Source organism: Hydra viridissima, unplaced genomic scaffold, assembly GCF_058129835.1.
Source record: "Hydra viridissima isolate aposymbiotic clone 2 unplaced genomic scaffold, HvirCarnegie_v1 scaffold_7, whole genome shotgun sequence".
NCBI lineage: Eukaryota > Metazoa > Cnidaria > Hydrozoa > Anthoathecata > Hydridae > Hydra > Hydra viridissima.
The window spans coordinates 16,186,393-16,205,931 of NW_028324306.1; the positions used below are offsets into that span (position 1 = coordinate 16,186,393).

The following is a 19,539-nucleotide window of genomic DNA, read 5'->3' on the forward strand; positions in this document are numbered from 1 at the left end:
ACTAAAGTTGTTTTATTTTTTACCCAAATTTATAATTTTTCAATCTTTTTTTTATAGATTAAATTTTTAAAATAATTTGTACTTTTGATTTAAAATAAAAGTTTGAAGCTTTGCTTGAATTTTTTTTACTTGAAACAAGAAAGTATGCCAAAAAACAATCTTATAGACTTTTGTGTTGTTATTGGTTCAAATAAAGACACAAATTTGGAGAAGCTATCTGATGAGGGTTCTCATGGATATGGTCCATATAAACAGAACGTATTGGCTGTGCTTTCAGAAAATATAGCTTATTTTCCTGAGTCGTATCATGTAATTGATGGTTAGTGTTTTTAAATTGCAGCAAAAAGTTTGATTACATTTTTTGCTGTGTTATAATTATACAAGTTAAGTGTAAATCTATTGTTTTATATCTATATTTACTTATGTCTATTACTATGATACTGTCTTATTAATAAATAAGAATACAATAACTTAGTATCATTTTTTTTTTTTTTTTTCGTATTATTACTTACATAATGTTAGTTATAAATTTTATAAAAAATCATAAAACAATAAATTTTCATCTTCCAACTACTCATTTTTAATTTATTTGTATAAATTTGTATAAATTTGTATATTTATTGCTATTTTTATGTTAATGTTTTTTTTTTTTTGTTTTTTTTTGTTCTTTTTTATATATGATTATTTATAAATTTTGTTTAATTGTTAACAGGCTCCCCATATTATGTTAGTAATGAAGTTATATGCCCTAAAGCCCATAATGAAGAAACAAGATCTATCTACAACCGATCGATTTCTTGTACACCTGAGGTTTTTCCGTTTTCAATGGAAGTTGTAAATAATCTCACCTCATTTTGTTTCCCTTCTGGAGGCTATGCATATACAAGTCCACAACCTGTTCAAGTGTCATTTTTGGTTCTTACTAATATGGAAGGTTCTCGAACCTATGCTGTCTATTTAACTTGTACTCGTGAATATGCAGCTACATCTGATGAGCAAGGAGTTACAAAAATTACAAACAACAACTTGACTGAAGAAGAATCTTTCACACTGCATGTTCCTATGTGCTTTTGCTTAGTTTCATCTTATCCTTATTTTAATACTATGAAAGATTGTCTTTCATCATTAGAACCATTTTTGAGGAGTAGTGAAGAAGATCTGTGGACACCAGTAATGAATCTTGCTTTTTGTTTATCAACTACTCCTGTCCCACCTCCTGGTCCTCTATCTGTTCAGATTTCTCTCTTAGGCATAGACCATGTTATTCATCCATCTGATGAAACAAATCATCGTGTAATAGACATTGATCTTCGTCTCCCTTTATTTATCTTAACTCCTAATGATATTGTAAAAGTAATAACATGTCTGCTTACACAACAAAGAATGATATTCATGGCTACAGATTATTCTATGTTGGTGATGGTTATTGAGGCATTTTTAACATACATTGATCCTTTCCAATGGAGATTACCATATGTTCCTGTGTTACCAGATGCACTTGCTGATCTGATTGAAGCAACTGGTCCTTTTATAATGGGAGTACACAGTTCCTTGCGTTCTCAAGTGAAACAAGTTCGAAAGGAGCCAGATTCGTGGATTGTTTTGATTGATTTGGATAAAGGTATTGTTGACATTAATGCAAATACCAAAGTTCCCCCCATGCCAGACATTGTCTCCCAATCTCTTATTATTAAACTTAAAAAGTGTTCACCAATATTTGACATGAAGCTGGTTTCAGTGCCTACTGTATTTTCAATTGAAGCAATCAAACAGCAGAAAAGTGAGCTCATGGAAAAATTTAAGTTTGATATAAAAGAGGCTTTCTTTGATATGCTGGTTAGTTTATTTGGAGACATATACAACTATATGTCTGAACAGTTTTTTGACAAAGATGCATATTTGCAATCTAAGCATGAAGATGAAAAGGCATTTTTTGAAGAAGTTCTTAGCTCTGACACTTTTAACACATTTATTGAAGATCGAATCAAGCATAGAGATCGTAGAGATACCTTTTTAATATTAGGAGAACGCCTTTCAACTCAAAGAGTAAGTACAAGTCGTTCACGTAGTTCTTCTGTCAAGCAGCCTATTCACTTAAACTCTGTGTTTGAGAAAAAATCTATTTACAAAATGCCTAATAAATTTAGAGAAAGTTTATCAACAGGGAGGTACTATAATAGTCATTGTGGTCAACTGACTTTGGTACTTCAAGGAGCTGCCAACATGTCAAATTCTCTAAAAGCTAGTTACCTTTATTTACGAGGTTTTGCCCAGATACTTTCTGGTTACAAAATTGAAGGTTTGCGTGATCTTTACTCTCTTTACTCGCTGTCTCCTGATCTCTTTCCTGCTGAAGATATTCCTGAGGTTATTGACAGTCTGGATGCTTTTCAGCTTAAACAAATAAAAAAAGAGCCGTTTTATCAAGAGACTGCAATTTTAAGAACAATTTCTTGTAACTATTCAAATACAAAAGGTCGCGATGTCCAAAAATTTAACAACTCTGACATAAAACTTGACAGAGAAGTGTTTTTAAAACGAATGGTAACATTGAAAATAACTGAAAGCGAGGAAACTGCGCTATGGCTGTTTCAAGTATTGTTGAATGAGAGTAATGAGAATGCTGACTTTATCGAACCTGATCAGTTCACTACATTCTATAAGATGTATCAGTTTATGCTGATGGAAAACCGAGAAGTTTCTGGAGTTAAAGTATTTATACATATTTTTAAGTGCTTTTTGTATAAGCTTTTTAAATGTTTACTTAATCGGCAAACCTTTTTGAACATTAAAATTTCTGAACAAAACAACTTTCTTAATCATTTCAACGATTTTGAACATTCCAACTTTCTTAATCATTTCAACGATTTTGAACATTACAACTTTCTTAATCTTTTCAACACTTTTGAAAATTATATTACAGGTGCTGTTTACATTTTTATTGTTCTTATCAAAAGATTGATGTTGCAGATCGCATAATGAAAGTTTCTGCAGAGGTCAGCACTGGAAAAGGAATGGGTCGCATCGTGCTCACTACTAAGCATTTATTGTTTGTGCAGCAAGGCGCAAGAGAATATTCAATCATTGCACATCTTTGTGATATTAAAGAACTTGTCAAGTATCAACAGCTTTCTGCTTTCCTTACAGGAATTCAAGCGCTAAGGATAATTAATAGCGGTGCAACTTTAAATTTCTTTTTGTTTCTATTTACTGCTATTTTTGATTTGCCTCACTTTGAAAAGCTGTAGCATTACATCATTTCTAGATCGAAATGTCCCTCCGTTTTATGCTAGCTTGAAAGAGGAAACAAATGTTTGGATTATGTTGCTCTCTGAAATGGTTGCTGGTCACAAAGCTTCGATAGCTTTAAGCAATCCAAAAATGATAGAGCAAGCTGTGAGCCATGTTCAAATTGCACAGACATTGTTAACAATGGGATTTCCATCGTCTGTTGTTGCAGGTAGTTTAATTTGTTTTTTGTTTGTTTTTTTATCTTCTTTTTATCTACTTTTTATCTACTTACTATCTACTTTTTATCGCCCTAAATTTTATGAAATTTTGTGAAATTTTATGAAATTTTAACTTTGAAAAAAGTTCAGCTAACTTTTTTACTTTTTTAGGTGTTTGTTTGATATCTAATCGCAAGGTGGAGGAAATAGGAAGCTTATCAGAGGAAACTCGTGAATCATTGATTATGAGGCTAGATCCATGTGCTCGTGAAGGGAAGCGTACGACCGTGATGAGTATTGCCTATGTACCCGGAAATATTCAATATGTCAGCACAATTTGGTGTGGTATGGGTTCTGGGACAATTGTTGTTTATGAAACTGAAAAATGGCAACACATATCTGAACTGAGGTGAAGTTATTTTAAAAAAACATAAACTATCCAATCTAATATAGTAACTGCAATTTTCATTTAAGGAATAAATGAAATATGAAAGAAAACACGTTTTTTTAAATTTTTATTTCGATATGTTGGTTTAATGCATTAATTATTCTCTTGATGTACATTAATTATCCTCAGATGTGCAAAGAGTCGTATAAGCTGTCTTCGATATGTTGATATGAATCAAGTTTGGGTCGGCTCGTTCGACTCGGTCATCTATGTTATTAATACTGTGACTACTAAATCTGAGCAACAATTGCAACGTCATTGGCGATCAGTCTCAGATATTGCCATAGATGGTGAGTTTATAATTCATTTCGTTCATCATATTAACTTATGATCTCTGAAAATAGAAGCCGTTCGTTTTAAAATTTCGCATGATTTTTATATGATTTAATGGACTTCTTTAAAAATATTTACTTTCCTACTTTTGTTAAACTATGATACATTTATAAAACATATTTAAAAGGAAAGCGGACCACAAACTTACAAGAGAAAAATATTTTTTGTTCTGTGTTCGTTTTTCAGACTCTCCAGATAGTCATGCGTTGATATGGAGTTCAGGATTTGACGGGCAAGTCTTCTGTTGGCATTCTAAAACGCGCGAGTGTATAACTTCGTTTACCTTGAATGACGTGCGTACGCTTCGTCAGATCATACCGACCAGCGATAAAAAATTATGGTGCATTACCTTAGACAACATAATTGTAGTCGATGTGTCTTCTAAAGAATGCCCGATTCTGCGAAACTTAGTTGTACCGAATAAAAAGGAACCAGTTCATTTCTCGTACTCTATGAAATTAAACGATCAAGAAATATGGATCGGAAGTAAAACAGAGGGGGGGCTATTTGTCTGGAACACTAAAACTTATAAGTGTGAACAAATAGAGTTAGAGTCGCGTGTTCAAATCTGCAGTATGATCTTCGCCGGAGAAAGCGTTTGGATTGGCAACAAAGACGGCAAGGTGTTCGTCATGTGTCCAATAACTAAAGTGATCGATCGCGAGCTCAACGCGCACACTGACAATGTTATAAGTATTTGCGAGACTCGGAAAGGCTACGTTATTACTGGTTCCTCCTCTAAAGACGGACAGCTCTGCGTGTGGAACCCTGTAATGGGTTTTGAGGTCATCGATGGAAAACGAAGATACCGAAAGAATACACTCACTGATATTCCCTCGACTTTTGAAGTGGTAGATGAAAAGGTCTGCACAACAAAAGTTTAAATTGATGTCTTTTTATATACTCATAGTATTTTTATACTTTTATACTATACAAACTTTCTTTTATTAATTTTGAAAAGGAATTTTCCTTAATATATTTTTGATTATTAAAAATGTAATCTTTGTGGTTGCATAAAAGTACAGATAAATCCTGGCTATATTTTTTTAATTGCATCCTCCGTTAATGGATGCGTGGGTTCATTCATATGTGGTGACCCTCAGCTATTTTTCCGAAAGTTAAATTTTTATTGTTATTATTATTATATGTGTTTTTCCGAAAGTTAAAATTTTTTCGCTCTTTATTTTTTCTTTCTCATTCTTTTCTTCGTCTTTCATATTTCTTCATCTTTCATATTTCTTCATCTTTCATATTTTTTCTTTCTCATTCTTTTCTTCATCTTTCATATTTCTTCATCTTTCGTATTTCTTCATCTTTCATATTTTTTCTTTCTCATTCTTTTCTTCATCTTTCATATTTCTTCATCTTTCGTATTTTTTTCTTTCTCATTCTTTTCTTCATCTTTTCTTCATCTTTTCTTCATCTTTGCCTTAACCACTGTCGGAACTCCAGAGATTGCTTGGAGTTTTTTGCAACAACCTCGCTGATTTCTGGATCAATATCCAGATAATTTATCAGTTAATGCATGAATAAGGTATGATGATAATTTTCTTTAATTGATTCTGGAGACGGCAATTCTAAAGATGGAGACTCAAACATTCACCTAAGATAAACCGTTAATTTACCACCAAGTTGTTACATCTTTTATATTCGGATTTAGTATATTAATACGCTTCTTATATTCTGATCTTCTATGGCAATCTAATGTCATTTTAAATATATGATCTTCAACAGATGAAGGAAAAAAACTTGACATTCTTCACATAGCTTAGTCAAACATACCCTTAATAACTATGTCGAGTTCTCTGTCTAGCAAACACAATGACATTGAAATAACGTTGAAACATCGTCGAAAACAGAAAATCTACCATATATCGACGTTAAAATAACGTCGTATGTCTGCTGGGTGGCTTCTTCAGACACACTGGATGTAACTTTGTTTGCACAGGTGCATATTTCTTCCGGAAAGCATAAATGAAAAAAAGAAAACTGACTTACTGTCCAGTTAAGTTTGTTATATAAATTTTAAATTGATTTAAATGACCGCGGAAAAAACTTAGTCTGATGCTCGTTTTTGCACCTGGAGATTTAAATTTTTCTGGCATGTTGTTAGTATTCTGTTTTTAATGGTTAGCTCTGTTTAAAACAATATCAACAATAGCATTTTTGTTCTATAAAAATTAATTTTGAATTCTAAGAGAAATTAGTACAATAGTAAAAATCAGAAAGCTTGAACATCCTATTCCACGTGGTTTCGTAGATGTGTTAATGCTTACCACATTGCAGTCTCGACCCCCTCTTGCCGTAAAAAAAAATTTGTACTTTTATCAATAACTTTGCAAATAACTTCTTTGATAAGCTAAAAGTTGGTTTCTAAGTAAATTTTTTTTATTTTTTATTTTTTAAATTTTAGGTCGAGAGATTGAGAGAAGTTGCTCAAATTTTAGGTCGAGAGATTGAGAGAAGTTGCTCAAATTTTAGGTCGAGAGATTGAGAGAAGTTGCTTAAATTTTAGGTCGAGAGATTAAGATAAGTTGTTCAAATTTTAGGGGAAGAAATAAAAGACTTTGCATTTTCAGTTTTAATATTTAAACATTAAAATGGGTAAATGGGTAAAAATTTTAAAGTTAAATTTTTAACTTTAAAGTTAAAGATTTTACCCAATGCTTTGTTGATACAACAAAAAGCCAATTCGGCAGTGCAACTATCTAAAAAATAGTTTATCAGAGTTATTAAAACCAAATGTATGGTTCGTTTAACAAAATAAAGTGAAACGATTATTATTGTTATACACTAACATAGCTTAAATTAAAACATTTTTGACTTATCAATAACTAGTGTTACCATCTCTTGATGTTATTACAGCCTGAAAACGCCGCACAGTGGTCCTTTCCGGCGATCTATGGTTGCAAAAGTATTACACCACAAAATAAGGGACTGAAAGTTCGTATACAGGTAAAACATTGTTGTATATGTAAAATGCAAGAATGACCTCGGTTAGTTATGGTAGCAAAGATAGTAATTTCATGGCAATTGTCGTAAGTAGGGTGCACTTTTACTGTCTTCAGGTAATAGGATTAAAACTTGGAATTCCCTCAGTGCCGGGGTTTCAATATTTTACAGTTATTTTCTTAGAAATGAAATCTGTCTACATCTTGCAAAACATTTATATTTCTTAAAATGTCTTTATTTGTCATGAACTGTAATTTAAGTATTTATTCTTTATTTTGTTAGATATTAAAATTAAAAAATGATGATTTTTATTAAATGATTGTTTCTTAGAAATAGTAAGCACTGTAAAGTTTGTATAACTTTAATTCTATATTTAAAAACAACGTTAAAAATGACGTTTTATAAAATTTGTTTTATTTTTCTGGGGAATAATTTCAAATCAAACCGATTTTAGTTTTGTTTTTCTAAATTACTAGTATGTAAAAAAATCGCCTAAACCAGAATCCTGAAAATGTAAATAAAACAATGTATTTGCAAAGTAGGTATTAAATTTAATGTTTAAAAAAAAGAAAACACAGTAACCAATTTTTTCCAATATTTTATTACATTTTTGTAACATGTGAAAACAATTTTTGCCTACAAGTCTTCAGCTTCTCTTAGCAAGGCTAAAACTGATTGCGGAAAACTGTCACTAGAATTTGGCTTTTCTCTCCTTCAAGAAGAGATTAAAGGGTCAGAGCTTATAAGAAGTAGATCTAACATGTCTTCCACATTTTCTTTTCTGGAAAATTTTCTTGCATGGAACTCTCTGTAATTTCGAATGTCTTTATTTCTATGCTCCTGAGCCTCTTCTGACAGTGTACCAATTGGTAGGATGGCTTCTTTTATAATGAGGCTTCCATGGATCAAAATTTTGTGTAAACTTTGCGGCATGTAGTACCAAGAGTATTCTTGAATGTACAAATCAGCAGTTTTCATGGTAAAATTTTCAAAAACTGGTATATTTATTGCAAACCCCGAACTAATTGTAAGGAGAATTGTACCTAATCTTTCTATGAGATTTATTTACTCCTGTGGCTTGTGAGGCTCTGGGTTGTAAAAAAAAGTACGAGCCACATTCCCTGTATTACTTGTGCCAAAGCTTTGTTTTGGTAAATCAAAGTTTGGCAATTCTCTTCTCAAATTTTCTTGTACTTCCTTTTTTCTTTTTTCTGTTATATCTTTTTGTGTTTTCTCAATTCTCCATCTTTTAATATCTAAACGGTATGATATATTGAGGATACATTCCATGCATTTAATCCAACCATGTAAGCTTGATAGTCCTAATTGAAGAGCATTTTTATTTATCGGTCTTGCTCGCACTGCTTCTAGATTGTTCATTATTTTTGGTGATGCACCACAAATATGACAGTTTTGAGCAGCTGTATTGGAAAGAGTGCTGCAAGTTTTACCATCGATCATCGTTAGTGAAAACATCGATTGTATTTTAAATAGCACTCCTTCCACAATAACCTCACTGGAGCTCAGATCCTGTATTTCTTTTTTAACATTATCAACTTGTTGTGTTACAAAATCAGGTGTTTCTTTGTGAAACATTATTTTGATGGGACGACAATATTTTGTTGATGAAGGTACAGGATTATTCCACAGAATCAAATCACATGACCCACTTACCGACGAAGCAGTCAGTATAAGGGGAACCATAGATACAAAATAAATGCTCGAATCGTCACTATCGCTTGTTTCTAAACCTTGCATATATCGGCTATGACCCGATGCACCATCACAACCCCACTTGAATAAAATATTTAGTTTTTTGGGATCAAAATCCTGCTGCCTTGCTTTTAAAACATCTCTCTGTGCACTCAAAAGTCTTTGAACTGTGTGGTTCACTAATGATTTTAATGAAACTTCGGCAGGTATTTCACTTATTTTGATGTCATCGGGATAACATTGCTTCTTCGCCTCCAACAAACGATTGTATGGTGGGTAAATGTCAGCGTTGTGCGATTTAGAGGTCTGTTGAATATCGATGTATTGATTTTTTGTAAATTTATTAGATGTTCTACCTTCAACGAGATCTTTCTCTCTCCTAGTTTTCGCGGAATGACTGCATTCTCTGAAATGTTTTTTTGGACGTCCTGTGTTTTCTGTCTTTTCACTTTCTTCTAAGCACTTAAAAAATTACAAAATCACTGTCCAACCAAAAAAATCAGTGTCTTTGTTGTGGTGTAAAAATTTGTCAACTGAGCGACATCGTTGTTTTATTTTTTTGGCAAACTCGTCACACAAGTTTTTAAATTGTTTTTCAAAACTCACTTTAGGCCCTTCTTCAGTGTCACTACTAATAAAGTTAATTGTTTCTTCAACAAATTTCATCACTGTTCTAAAATTTCTTTCACTCCGCCATACTTCAAAAATATCTCGTTTTCTCACAAGACACGCCATCGAACCTACGAAAATTTAAAAAATATAGAAAGAGCACATTCGAGCACACAAGAGTAACTTTTTCTGAGAGATAAATAAATAAATTAACAATAAAAAAATAGTTTAGCAACAATCCCAAACAATCCAAGAAGTTCTACTCTGTTAAAATCTTTACAAATTCTTATTTTAATGCTAATCTATCATCATCTTTACAATCAAATAATTTTTTTATCAACAAAGATACAACTATTGCTTTATAATATTGTAAATATATAACTGTTCGCTCGACTTCCATTTCAAAAAAATATTAAAATAACAGTTTTGTGTACACTTAAATTCACTTTGAAAGGGCGCTTATAAATTGCCTGAAACTACTGAGCGTAAGCTCGGTAAAGTACAACTTTCGGGTTCAATTGTTCACTTCCAAGTTGGAGTTGAGAACGATTTATTTTGTTTACCTGGTTATCTAGGTATTCAATGAGTGTCATTATTCAATGAGTGTCATTATAACCGATTATTTGAAGATAAATTTTATACCTTTTGCAACCATAGATTATGAAAAAGGACCACCGTGAGCCGTGGCATACTTTTAATTAGAGATCTAATTGTTTCTTGAGGGATATCTTCCCACACGCGGATAAGACTTTGTCGCAGCTCGTCTAGGCTGTTAGGTAATGGATGTTAGCTTCTAACGCGGCGTCCCATTTTGTCCCATAGGTGCTCTATTGGTTTCATATCTGGACAGCAAGCTGGCCACTCCAAAACTTGAATAACAATATGTGCCGTATGTGGTCTAGCATTTTCCTGCATAAGAAGGAACCCATCTCTAATGTACGTGCAAAAGGTACCGGCTCAGAGCATCAATAGAATTTCCTATCAACCAAATACTTTATGACTGTTGTGTTCTTTTTGATATTATTGAATCAGCCACGTCTAAAGCAATCACCAGTCATATACTAACAATATAGTTAAGGTATATATATGTTTTATTCATTTATATTATAATATTTATATTATACATATAAATTGTATTTATATTAGCTAACAAAAGGCTGCCAACTATAATTTAAAAGGATACATCAAAAACCTGAACAATGCAATAAAACACCCACACTTAACAACAGTCAACTTGTCAATGGAGTGTAGCACGAGGAGATTGAGTTAAGATGTCAATTCATGTTATAACACGATTTTGCCACATACAATCCTGTTAATTACTATAGAATTCACTAACAATATAATATATATATTCAACTTAACATTAATTCTGTTGATATATATGTTTGTTTAGTGTTTACCAACTTAAAATGTATGGTATAAAAAATTACATAAAATATAGGCTTTTAAATGGTAAAAAACCATAAAAATACATATATTCTATTAATTCTAGCGCACGGTGGCAACCTTAAACGTTAATTCAGGCTTAAAAAAATTTAACAATATGTTTATGTAAACAATAAAAATGGGAAAGTTGCCAGGGAGCAGAAAAAATCCAAAAAAAATTTTCTCCATTGAATTACGGAACGCCCGACTGCATTACTTGCATTCACACTTGGAACTTTTCAGACCAAATTTGGGTGATGTAAGTGAAGAGTAGGGAGTATGTTTTCACCAGGATATTTTTGCAATGGAGAAAAGATACTAGGGTAGATGGGGTGCAGCTGTGATGGTTGACTACCTCTGGTGTTTGATAAACAACGACGGCAAACTTCATTAAACAAAACCACGTTCTACTGTTCACTTTCAGTAATTTATATGGCTGTCAAAAACTTTTAAATTACAACATAATGTAATATTATGTAAGATGTGCATGTAATGTGACTTATTATAATGATTTACGAAAGTAGTACTTCATGCAATACGATTGATATTATTTTTATGCTTAACTGATTCTTAATTTTATGATCAAAAGGTTGATGCAATTAAAAAAACCAACGTCATATTCAGACTCAAAATTAATAAAACAATATTAAAGAATTTTGATAAACAGATAACTTTTTTTTTTTGTAAAACTGTGTTATAGAAAAATAAAAAAAAAGGCATTAATTCACACAAAAGTACTGCAGCCATGGGTTTACTTGCGTTATTTTTCATTCAGTCATTCCAAAGTTTTATAAAACTTAACTTTTATGTTTAGAAAGTGTGAAAATGGAGTAAAATAAATGTGAACCTTTTTCATTTGTGTTTCTTCGTCTAATATTAATCGCGTTAAGGAAATAATTAAAGAAAATAAAGAATTTTTCTATTTTCTTAATCCATGGTTTTTCTTCCGAATTTGTAAAATTGGATTTAGCAGTTTTATATTAAAAAAACTAATATGAGGAAAGCTTTTACAATTGGTTGTTATCACATTGTTTATTTTTAAAAAGTGTTCGTATACGAACACTTTTTAAAAATAAACAATGTATTTAAATAAAAAATAAACAATATATTTAATTCTGCTTGTAGTTTGTTGTTACGTATACGTAACAACTAACTACAAGCAGAATTAAAACGCAGTTTCACTATGAGAATTATAGCACGTGATTTTTAGATGTTTTGATGAATGAAGGAATATTTTTATTGGCTAAATATTGAAACTGAACGCGTTCTTTTGACGAATAATTACTTATATTGCTATCCATGGTATTTGGGAATATACCGAGTGTAAGAAAGCTCTTACGATTTAAAAGAAAACAAAATGCAAGTTTATCTATATACTAATCCATAAGCATGCCAGTATCATCATTAAAACTGAGCAGCACTTTATTTTTATCCCTAAGCGTATTATTTTAAATAAACTCTCGAACAATAATTTATTAGTGTTAATTGTTTACAAAATACATGTTCACACTTTTAAAGAATGTTTTGGTCTGAAAACAGTTTTGTTATGTATTGATTTCCTAAGCTTGTCAACCAATGACAGTATTTAACAATTATGTTTTTATGGAAAAATTCTCGAAAAGTAGAACTACTCATTCATTTTTCTATTAACTGTTTTTTCGGTAAGTTTTTCATTAAAGAAATTCACTTTTTATATAAAATTTAATGTTTGTGATGTTTGATGTTTTTCGAAGAGGATAACCATAAACATACTTATCTATTGCATGTATGTAGTTCACTCACTAATAAACATACGAGTAAATTTTCTTCTTATGGTTATAGTAACTGAATGTATCCGTTAAATATGAAAAATTCATTTCTTTTTTAAAACCTTTTTAAAAAAGCATGGTGAAAAAATGAGAACAAATATCGAATTAATATATTATATTGTTTTTTATTAAGCAGCGCTTCACGTTAATAAAACTCAACCTCATAAATGTCTTCAGGCAAATTTGAGTAATACTGAAAATAATTCCACTTGCTATCAAGATAAAACAAAATGTGATGAAAAAGTTTGCGATGATTATTTGACGCAATGCCAAGCTATTTATAGTAATATTGGTGGAAAACTTCAGCATATATTTTTTTCATGTTTTGAGCATGGAGGATTGGAATGTGGTTTCGATAGATGTCCTTTAAGTTACCACCCTTATCACAATAGATGGTACTGTTGCTGCAGCACATCAATGTGTAACAGTAGAGTCGATCCTCCAACGTTAGGACCTAGTATAAGCCCACCAGCTGATGGTATTTTTTTGTCTTTTTTTGTTTTTATTTACTAATTTCCTTTCACTATGACTTAACTTATATACTAATATTATAACTTATGATACTACAAATTTTATCCTAATACTAATATACATTTAATAGTCAGGTTTTTACTTCTACCAAAAAGAAAAAAAAGACATAAAACCTAAATATTTTTTTTACAGAGGTCATCGGCATAAAGGTACCTTGGGCCTTTATTCTACTTCAAAAATTTTTTTTTGTAATTGTTTTTCAACTTAAAGGGGCTTCATGTTTTTATATAAATTTTTTAAATGTGTATCTCTAAACCAACCTAATTTTTGCTCTATTTAAATTTAATATTTTAAAAAATTAAATTTTTTTTATCTTTATATGGATTGCTTTATATCATTTATGTGCATTTGTAACTTTATATGGCATTGTTTTTATAAGATTTTTTTTTTTTTAATTTCTAAAAAAATACTAAATGTTGTTTGTTATTTTCAGCAAATCCAACCCTTGTACCAAAGAAAGAATTTGTGAAAAGAAACTCACTTTACCTTGTACTTGGGTATATACTAGTACCACTTTCTGTGGTGATTGCTGCTCTAGTTATTTTTGCATTTATCAAATGGAGGTATAAAAATCCGCACAGGGCCGAAACCTTGATTCAGAAAGTTGAAAACCGAAGTGTCGATTTTGAGCTTTAAGTTTGAATCGAATCGTGTTGTTTAAAACATAAAACCAAACTGTGATGCTTAAAAGAAAAGGTGTTGTGATGAGTAAACTTTTATACTTTTCATTTGTTTAAATACATTTAATTTTTTGAACCAAAAGTTTTTATTTTGTATATCAATTTTTCGAATAAACACCGGTGTTGAGATTTCCGTTAATGACGAATTAAATTTATATTTCTTTTAATAAAAATCGCATTTTCTAAAATAGAACTTTTCACACGTTAAAATAGATCATTAAAATATTAAAATCTTTTTGTAGAACTTTTTATAGGTTCAAAATAGCAAAAGTTTTTTAGCAAGATAAATATATGCATATAAATACATCATTTTATTTACACAAATAAATCTTTTACATTAAAAAAACAATTATGCACTTTTGTAATGTTAAAACAGAGTCATAGAATAAATCTAACGTTGAAATCGCAAGTTTTTGTATTGCAGTTTATAAAATTGTATATCTAAAAATATAAATTGTTAGACTAATATATATATAACTTAATTTATAAATTACTTGACCAATACTGAAGCTTTTAATTTATTATTTGTAATTTATGTAATTTATGTAATTTATGTAATAATAAAATATTCATGTTTAAGTGAAATCGATTTGCATTTTTTCTCGATAAAAGAAAATTTATCCAATCCTGTTTTATGCCCCATGAACTGATTTACTTTATAATGTTTTTTTGTGTAAAATTAAGGCGACTATATTTCTATTAAAGGGAATGTCTGGGTCCCGATAGAAATCGAACGAGTCCCAACCCGAACGGGTTTCGGACACCGATAAAAGCTAAAAACAATTTTATTGGACTCCGATTACCCGAACGGGTATTACCCGATAAAGCCGATAAAATCGGGTAGTCGAACTTTTTCATACCCAACCCGATTCAATCTTTCGGGTAATTTAAATAATCGGTTCCCGAAAAATATTGATCCTAACGGTTCTCGAACCCGATTAACCTAATCGAACTCGATTACCCAAACGGTTCTGTGGTGTATTTTGTGAAAAAGCTCCATTTTGTTTAAAGATAATTGATATTTCTAAAAAAGTTACCAAAGTGCAATGTAACCGTAATAATCGCAATAATGACATTTTCACTTGGCCTTTTGGCAGTTAAACAAAATTTAATAAGTTTTCTTATGCTTTTCACGCCATCCGTTCGGCAAAATTACTTTATCTCACCTTATATTTGAAATGCTCGACTCTGAGTGGTTGTTACAAAAAACCCAAGGTAAGCCAAAACCAGCAAAAGTGGTCATAAAGCATCATTGTGTGTCAGAATTATCTCCTTTTCCGTTTCTTGAAATGATGTTAGAAAGGTTGTATTTTTAAAACTTTGATTTTAAAATCGGGCGTGCGTAAAAGAGAAAAGCATTTCGAAAATGTTTACTAGCCAGTCAAGTGCTCAATCATCATAAGGTCTAGGCGATGTTGCTACTGAAAACAGAGAAGGAAGTGATCGTGAAAAAGAAAATCCAACTATCTTCAGATTCAAATGCCTGCCTCCTCAGCAAAGCCAAAAAACCAGGTTATATATTGCTAATTAGTTTAATTTCCTTGTTTGGAGCCTGTAAATTTTACTTAGGGTGCTAACTGCTTTCAAGAATTGCTTAAAGCTAAAAAAAATCCAGACAAGTTGTCTTTCTGGTTGCCAACCACTTGAACCCTTGTTACAAATGTGATTGAAAAATCATTTAAAAACACCATTTGTCAAAAATTACAAAGTAAGTGGCTGTAGTCTACTTTTGTGCAAGTTTACAATCCACCATTAGAGGTGCTAATTGTCAAAAGTAACATCTAAAGTTGCTAATAATAATAAATGTTACTAATGATCTGAAGTAATGCAATCTAAAGTTGCGAATAATTCCAAAAATGCAAATAGATGTAAATATTTGGACACAAACTCAGTAAAAGTTGGTTTAAGTTTGAAAAGTCTGCCCTTAAAGTCTTTTTGCCCATGAAACTCTAACTTTTTAAATTCTCTTTTATATTTTTAAGACCAATACATCAAGTTCTTGTAAGCCAAGTTCAAAGAAACAAAATTCAGTCTCCAGAATATGGCTAAGGATCCTGAAAAAGCTGTCAAAGAGTTCTTGTCAAGTTTGTTCGGCAAAAGTGGGGAAAAAGACTCCGACATTGATCCATACTTCGTCAACGACAGCCTTTGACACTCACAGTTTGGAAGCTTCTCTTTGAGCTTTATTCGGCTTAAGTAGCAGAAGAAGAGTGCGATTGGATTGAAAGGAGAACTTTTTGCCTATAAAAATAATCTTGAGGATGAGGAAAAATAATCTACCCAAATTTTTCCAGGGCTGCCTTTGCTATCCTGCAAGTTCAGGATCCTTAGAGCGCTTGTTCAGCGCTACCAGACAGACAGACACGAAGGGATGAAATCGTATGGATCCTCTGAAAGCTAAAAAACTGCTCTTCATCAAGAGTAACTACTCTCAGTTTGAGAGAAAAATGTTGTTCAGAAAGCAAAAGCTCTTCATCAATTCCAAATGAGGACCCGAATGATGACATTAAGATTATGGACACGTATGACATTAAAGAAGACAAAGAATTTGTCAAAAGTGATTTTTTAAAAATTGGTTCGGAATTCTTCCAATTTATTTCTTGCTAAGAATCTCATGAAAACAGTTTCTGAATCAGTACATCCCCAAACTTTAAATGTTTATTTGTAATCAGTATTAGGTAAAAGTTCCAAGGTGAAATGCTATACTTGCCAGTGTTTTATTTCTATGATGACAAAGGCAACTAGTGTATTTAGAAAGTTAACTTTTGGTACCAAAATGGCATACATTTTCACATCATTTAACCTCTTTCACTTACTCATGTTGTTTAATTAACTGTGTACTTTAATTAAATACTCATTAAGTCCCTGCTTAAGTAAGTTTAATTTAGTCCATTTTTTAAATTTTGCATTATACATTTCACACTCTTCCAAAGATGCTAAAATTACCGCAAGCAATAACTCGTAGCAAAAATTCAGTGACTTTTAGTTATTTTCGCAATTTTTAAAAATGTTTTACTTAGTTTCGAGACCCGAACGGCGATAAAGCCAAAAACGGAACGGGTTCGGGTTTTCGAATAAAAAAAATTTCAATACTCAAACGGGTACCCGATAACTTATCGGTTTTGGTTCCTGAGCTATCGGTGCTCAATACACCGTTTGATCATTGTTTCGGGTTATCGGGATATTGGGTATTTAACGGGTTAGTACCTGAACGGGTTCGGGACCCAAAAAATTTTTTGAAAATACCCGTTCGGCGGCCGAACGGGACCCAATGACTTTTCCTATTCTATTATGGTTGTATATTTACATTTTTTTCCTCTCTTTTTACTTTTGCATAGTTGTAAAATTTATATACATTTATTCGTAAATCTCTAGGGCGAAATTACAAAATATCTTATGTTAAGTACAATGAAATATGACAATAGGCTATTATAACATCCCCCCTAAAAAATAAAACTAATAAATGAAGATCTTAAGTTACATAATCAGTTAAATATATTGGCATTCTTCTTTCTTTGGTAAACTGTCTGATCACTGACAGCACTTCATCACCTATAGTTTCTAAACTGTTATCTTCTTCATCATCGTAAACATCTGCCTCTTCTTTCTCTTTGTTTCTGACAATAAAGTTACCTATATTATCCATTTCATCATCATTTTCACTATATTCGCTGTTAATATTTTTTATTCAAACTTTCTTTTTATTATTTAAATCTAATGCAGGTACTTTCCTCACATCTCGCACATGTTTTGGTACAATATTAATTAATATACTTGTTTTTGTGAATATGTTGGTTGCGTTGCCAATTTTCCACATTTGAGGTGAACTTTGCGTCAACGAGACGAACGTAAACACCTGATCTACATGCACATCTATTCATTTTTACTGCACACGATTTCTCACAAAATATCGAAAGCTTAATCGATCTAAACACCTCTCTATTGTCCATCAATAGTTTTCGTGGTGGACCATGCTTCCTAAATATTAAATTAGAACACTTTTGATATCTTTGGATGGCATTTTTCTCCACACTGCGAATTGACTCGGACCACAGTCAATCATTTTTAGGAAGGTTGACACTTATTAGTGAGTCGCATCTCAGGCAAAACTATATCATGTATCGGGAACATCTTGCACTCCGTGTTCCCATTTCATTGTTGCTAAATCAATTGTAAAACTCTGACAGCAAGAGTACAGATTCTTTGACATCTTTTCTTATTACTTGTGGAATTATGCGTTGCACTGTAAACATTGTCCGATTAACACCGAAATGATGCTTTGAGTTTGACATTTACAAATTTCATTTGCAACATTCAACCCGCATAGTCCTTTTAACGTTTTTACGTGAAAGCTTATTTAACCAGGTCTTTGGAACTCTTCTTAATGCGTCAGTTTTGTTTTCAGACGATAGAACCCACTTTAGGCACTATGTTCATTTGATGTTCCTTTATTAAATCTCCTAATACTAAAAGTCTTCGTTTTATGAGCATTTCTGATAGTCCATTGGATCGAACTCTTTGACTTTCGGTCAGACAACTTTTAGCCATCCATGTACGATTACTGAGTCAACGATCACTGATTGGTTCTTTATATCCCACTTGACAGCTACGTTTATCCCACGTATCACAGCTTCTAGTTCAGCAACTTTAGTATGCATGACATCATTGATGCTTCGTAGCCATGCTGCAGCCTCAATTATTGCACCATTTAATACTAGAACAACTACCATTGCCATGCTACTTGCATTACACCACAATACTAGTCCATTGTGAATCACCTAAGCATCCCATACCCCTTTTACAGGATCGCTAAACTCTAATCGATGCAGTATTTTGACACTACTAGGAAAACCGGGTTCTGGCTCATTTTCATTTTTTCATATTTTTCGCATGGTACGCATTTCGTGCGCATGGGTTCTGAATTATATATTTATGCATCTTGTGCATTTTGTGGTCTTTGATTCTGCCTAATTTTCTGAGCCATTTTGATCATAATGTAACCGTGCATTTTTTTTTAAAAACTTTATTTTTAAAAATTTTTCAGTTTGTAACGTCACCACAAGGTGTTGACAACGTCTTGAAAGTTGTTTTACAAAATCAAATTTAAAAAGGGAATGCTTGAGATGGAGAGTTGGGTTCTAGCAATAAACCAGCTCCAACAGATTCATATCCTTTTCCGCTCTTTACATAAACTCCATCTCTTACTGAGCTTCCTTTTACCCATGGTGTTAAAAACAATCCGTCTCCTCTCAGAGTTTTCATCTTTATTCCGTTACCATTTTTTTTGAGGGACACAATGCCACGTCCTGCAATTTTATCCACCATCGCTGACCCTGCAGTCGAAGCAAGTCCACCCAACAAACCTGTTGCAACTACGGGAGCCGCTCGCGCTGCAAGCATTCCTAATAATGGTAAAAGAGCTCCGATAAATCCTCCTTTCACTTTTGAGTTGTATTCCACTTGAGTTTTGCTCATTTTAATGGTTACTCCGACTTCTCGACGTAGAGCGTTCACAATTTTTTCATATTGCTTTTCCGTCACGAACAGCACGTCTCTTCTATTTAAATTGTCCTTTGAAAGCCTGATGC

General features: G+C 32.0%; 3 protein-coding genes across 6 annotated transcripts; 2 read left to right on the plus strand and 1 right to left on the minus strand.

The window, feature by feature from the left end:
- Positions 1–23: 23 nt before the first annotated feature.
- Positions 24–5,267, plus strand: LOC145183963 (DENN domain-containing protein 3-like). Of its 2 annotated transcripts, none has more exons than XR_016453898.1 (7): positions 24–319; positions 713–2,712; positions 2,924–3,177; positions 3,266–3,460; positions 3,621–3,858; positions 4,027–4,187; positions 4,417–5,267. XR_016453898.1 is itself a non-coding variant. In XM_080059474.2 (7 exons), the coding sequence occupies exons 1-7, from the start codon at positions 145–147 to the stop codon at positions 5,112–5,114; spliced, it is 3,687 nt and encodes a 1,228-aa protein (XP_079915600.2). In that variant the 5' UTR covers positions 27–144; the 3' UTR covers positions 5,115–5,267. The 2 variants fall into 2 exon arrangements, 1 of the variants encoding a protein (XP_079915600.2); XM_080059474.2 differs by having other exon boundaries at positions 27–319; positions 2,958–3,177.
- A 1,697-nt stretch (positions 5,268–6,964) lies between these two features.
- On the plus strand, positions 6,965–14,155 carry LOC149886365 (uncharacterized). Of its 3 annotated transcripts, none has more exons than XM_090094194.1 (3): positions 6,965–7,185; positions 12,874–13,218; positions 13,705–14,155. In XM_090094194.1, exons 2-3 carry the CDS (start codon positions 13,158–13,160, stop codon positions 13,905–13,907), a joined length of 264 nt encoding a protein of 87 aa, XP_089950320.1. In that variant the 5' UTR covers positions 6,965–7,185; positions 12,874–13,157; the 3' UTR covers positions 13,908–14,155. The 3 variants fall into 3 exon arrangements, with proteins under 3 accessions (XP_089950320.1, XP_089950318.1, XP_089950319.1); XM_090094192.1 differs by lacking the exon at positions 6,965–7,185 and adding an exon at positions 12,199–12,593; XM_090094193.1 differs by lacking the exon at positions 6,965–7,185 and adding an exon at positions 12,202–12,593 and having other exon boundaries at positions 12,877–13,218.
- Positions 7,828–11,894, minus strand: LOC149886366 (uncharacterized). The gene is made up of 2 exons (XM_090094191.1): positions 11,780–11,894; positions 7,828–10,542 (listed from the first exon to the last, which is right to left on the minus strand). The coding sequence occupies exon 2, from the start codon at positions 8,938–8,940 to the stop codon at positions 8,248–8,250; it is 693 nt and encodes a 230-aa protein (XP_089950317.1). The 5' UTR covers positions 8,941–10,542; positions 11,780–11,894; the 3' UTR covers positions 7,828–8,247.
- Positions 14,156–19,539: the final 5,384 nt, after the last annotated feature.

Excerpts from the sequence above, each read along its gene's own strand:
- LOC145183963 (XM_080059474.2), top strand. The coding sequence starts at position 145 with ATGCCAAAAAACAATCTTATAGACTTTTGTGTTGTTATTGGTTCAAAT. Across the intron at positions 320-712 it reads GTCGTATCATGTAATTGATG|GCTCCCCATATTATGTTAGT; the intron begins GTTAGTGTTTTT and ends AATTGTTAACAG. Across the intron at positions 4,188-4,416 it reads CTCAGATATTGCCATAGATG|ACTCTCCAGATAGTCATGCG; the intron begins GTGAGTTTATAA and ends TTCGTTTTTCAG.
- LOC149886366 (XM_090094191.1), bottom strand. The coding sequence starts at position 8,940 with ATGCAAGGTTTAGAAACAAGCGATAGTGACGATTCGAGCATTTATTTT.
- LOC149886365 (XM_090094192.1), top strand. The coding sequence starts at position 12,527 with ATGTTTTTATGGAAAAATTCTCGAAAAGTAGAACTACTCATTCATTTT. Across the intron at positions 12,594-12,873 it reads TTCTATTAACTGTTTTTTCG|CAGCGCTTCACGTTAATAAA; the intron begins GTAAGTTTTTCA and ends TTTTTTATTAAG. Across the intron at positions 13,219-13,704 it reads TATAAGCCCACCAGCTGATG|CAAATCCAACCCTTGTACCA; the intron begins GTATTTTTTTGT and ends TGTTATTTTCAG.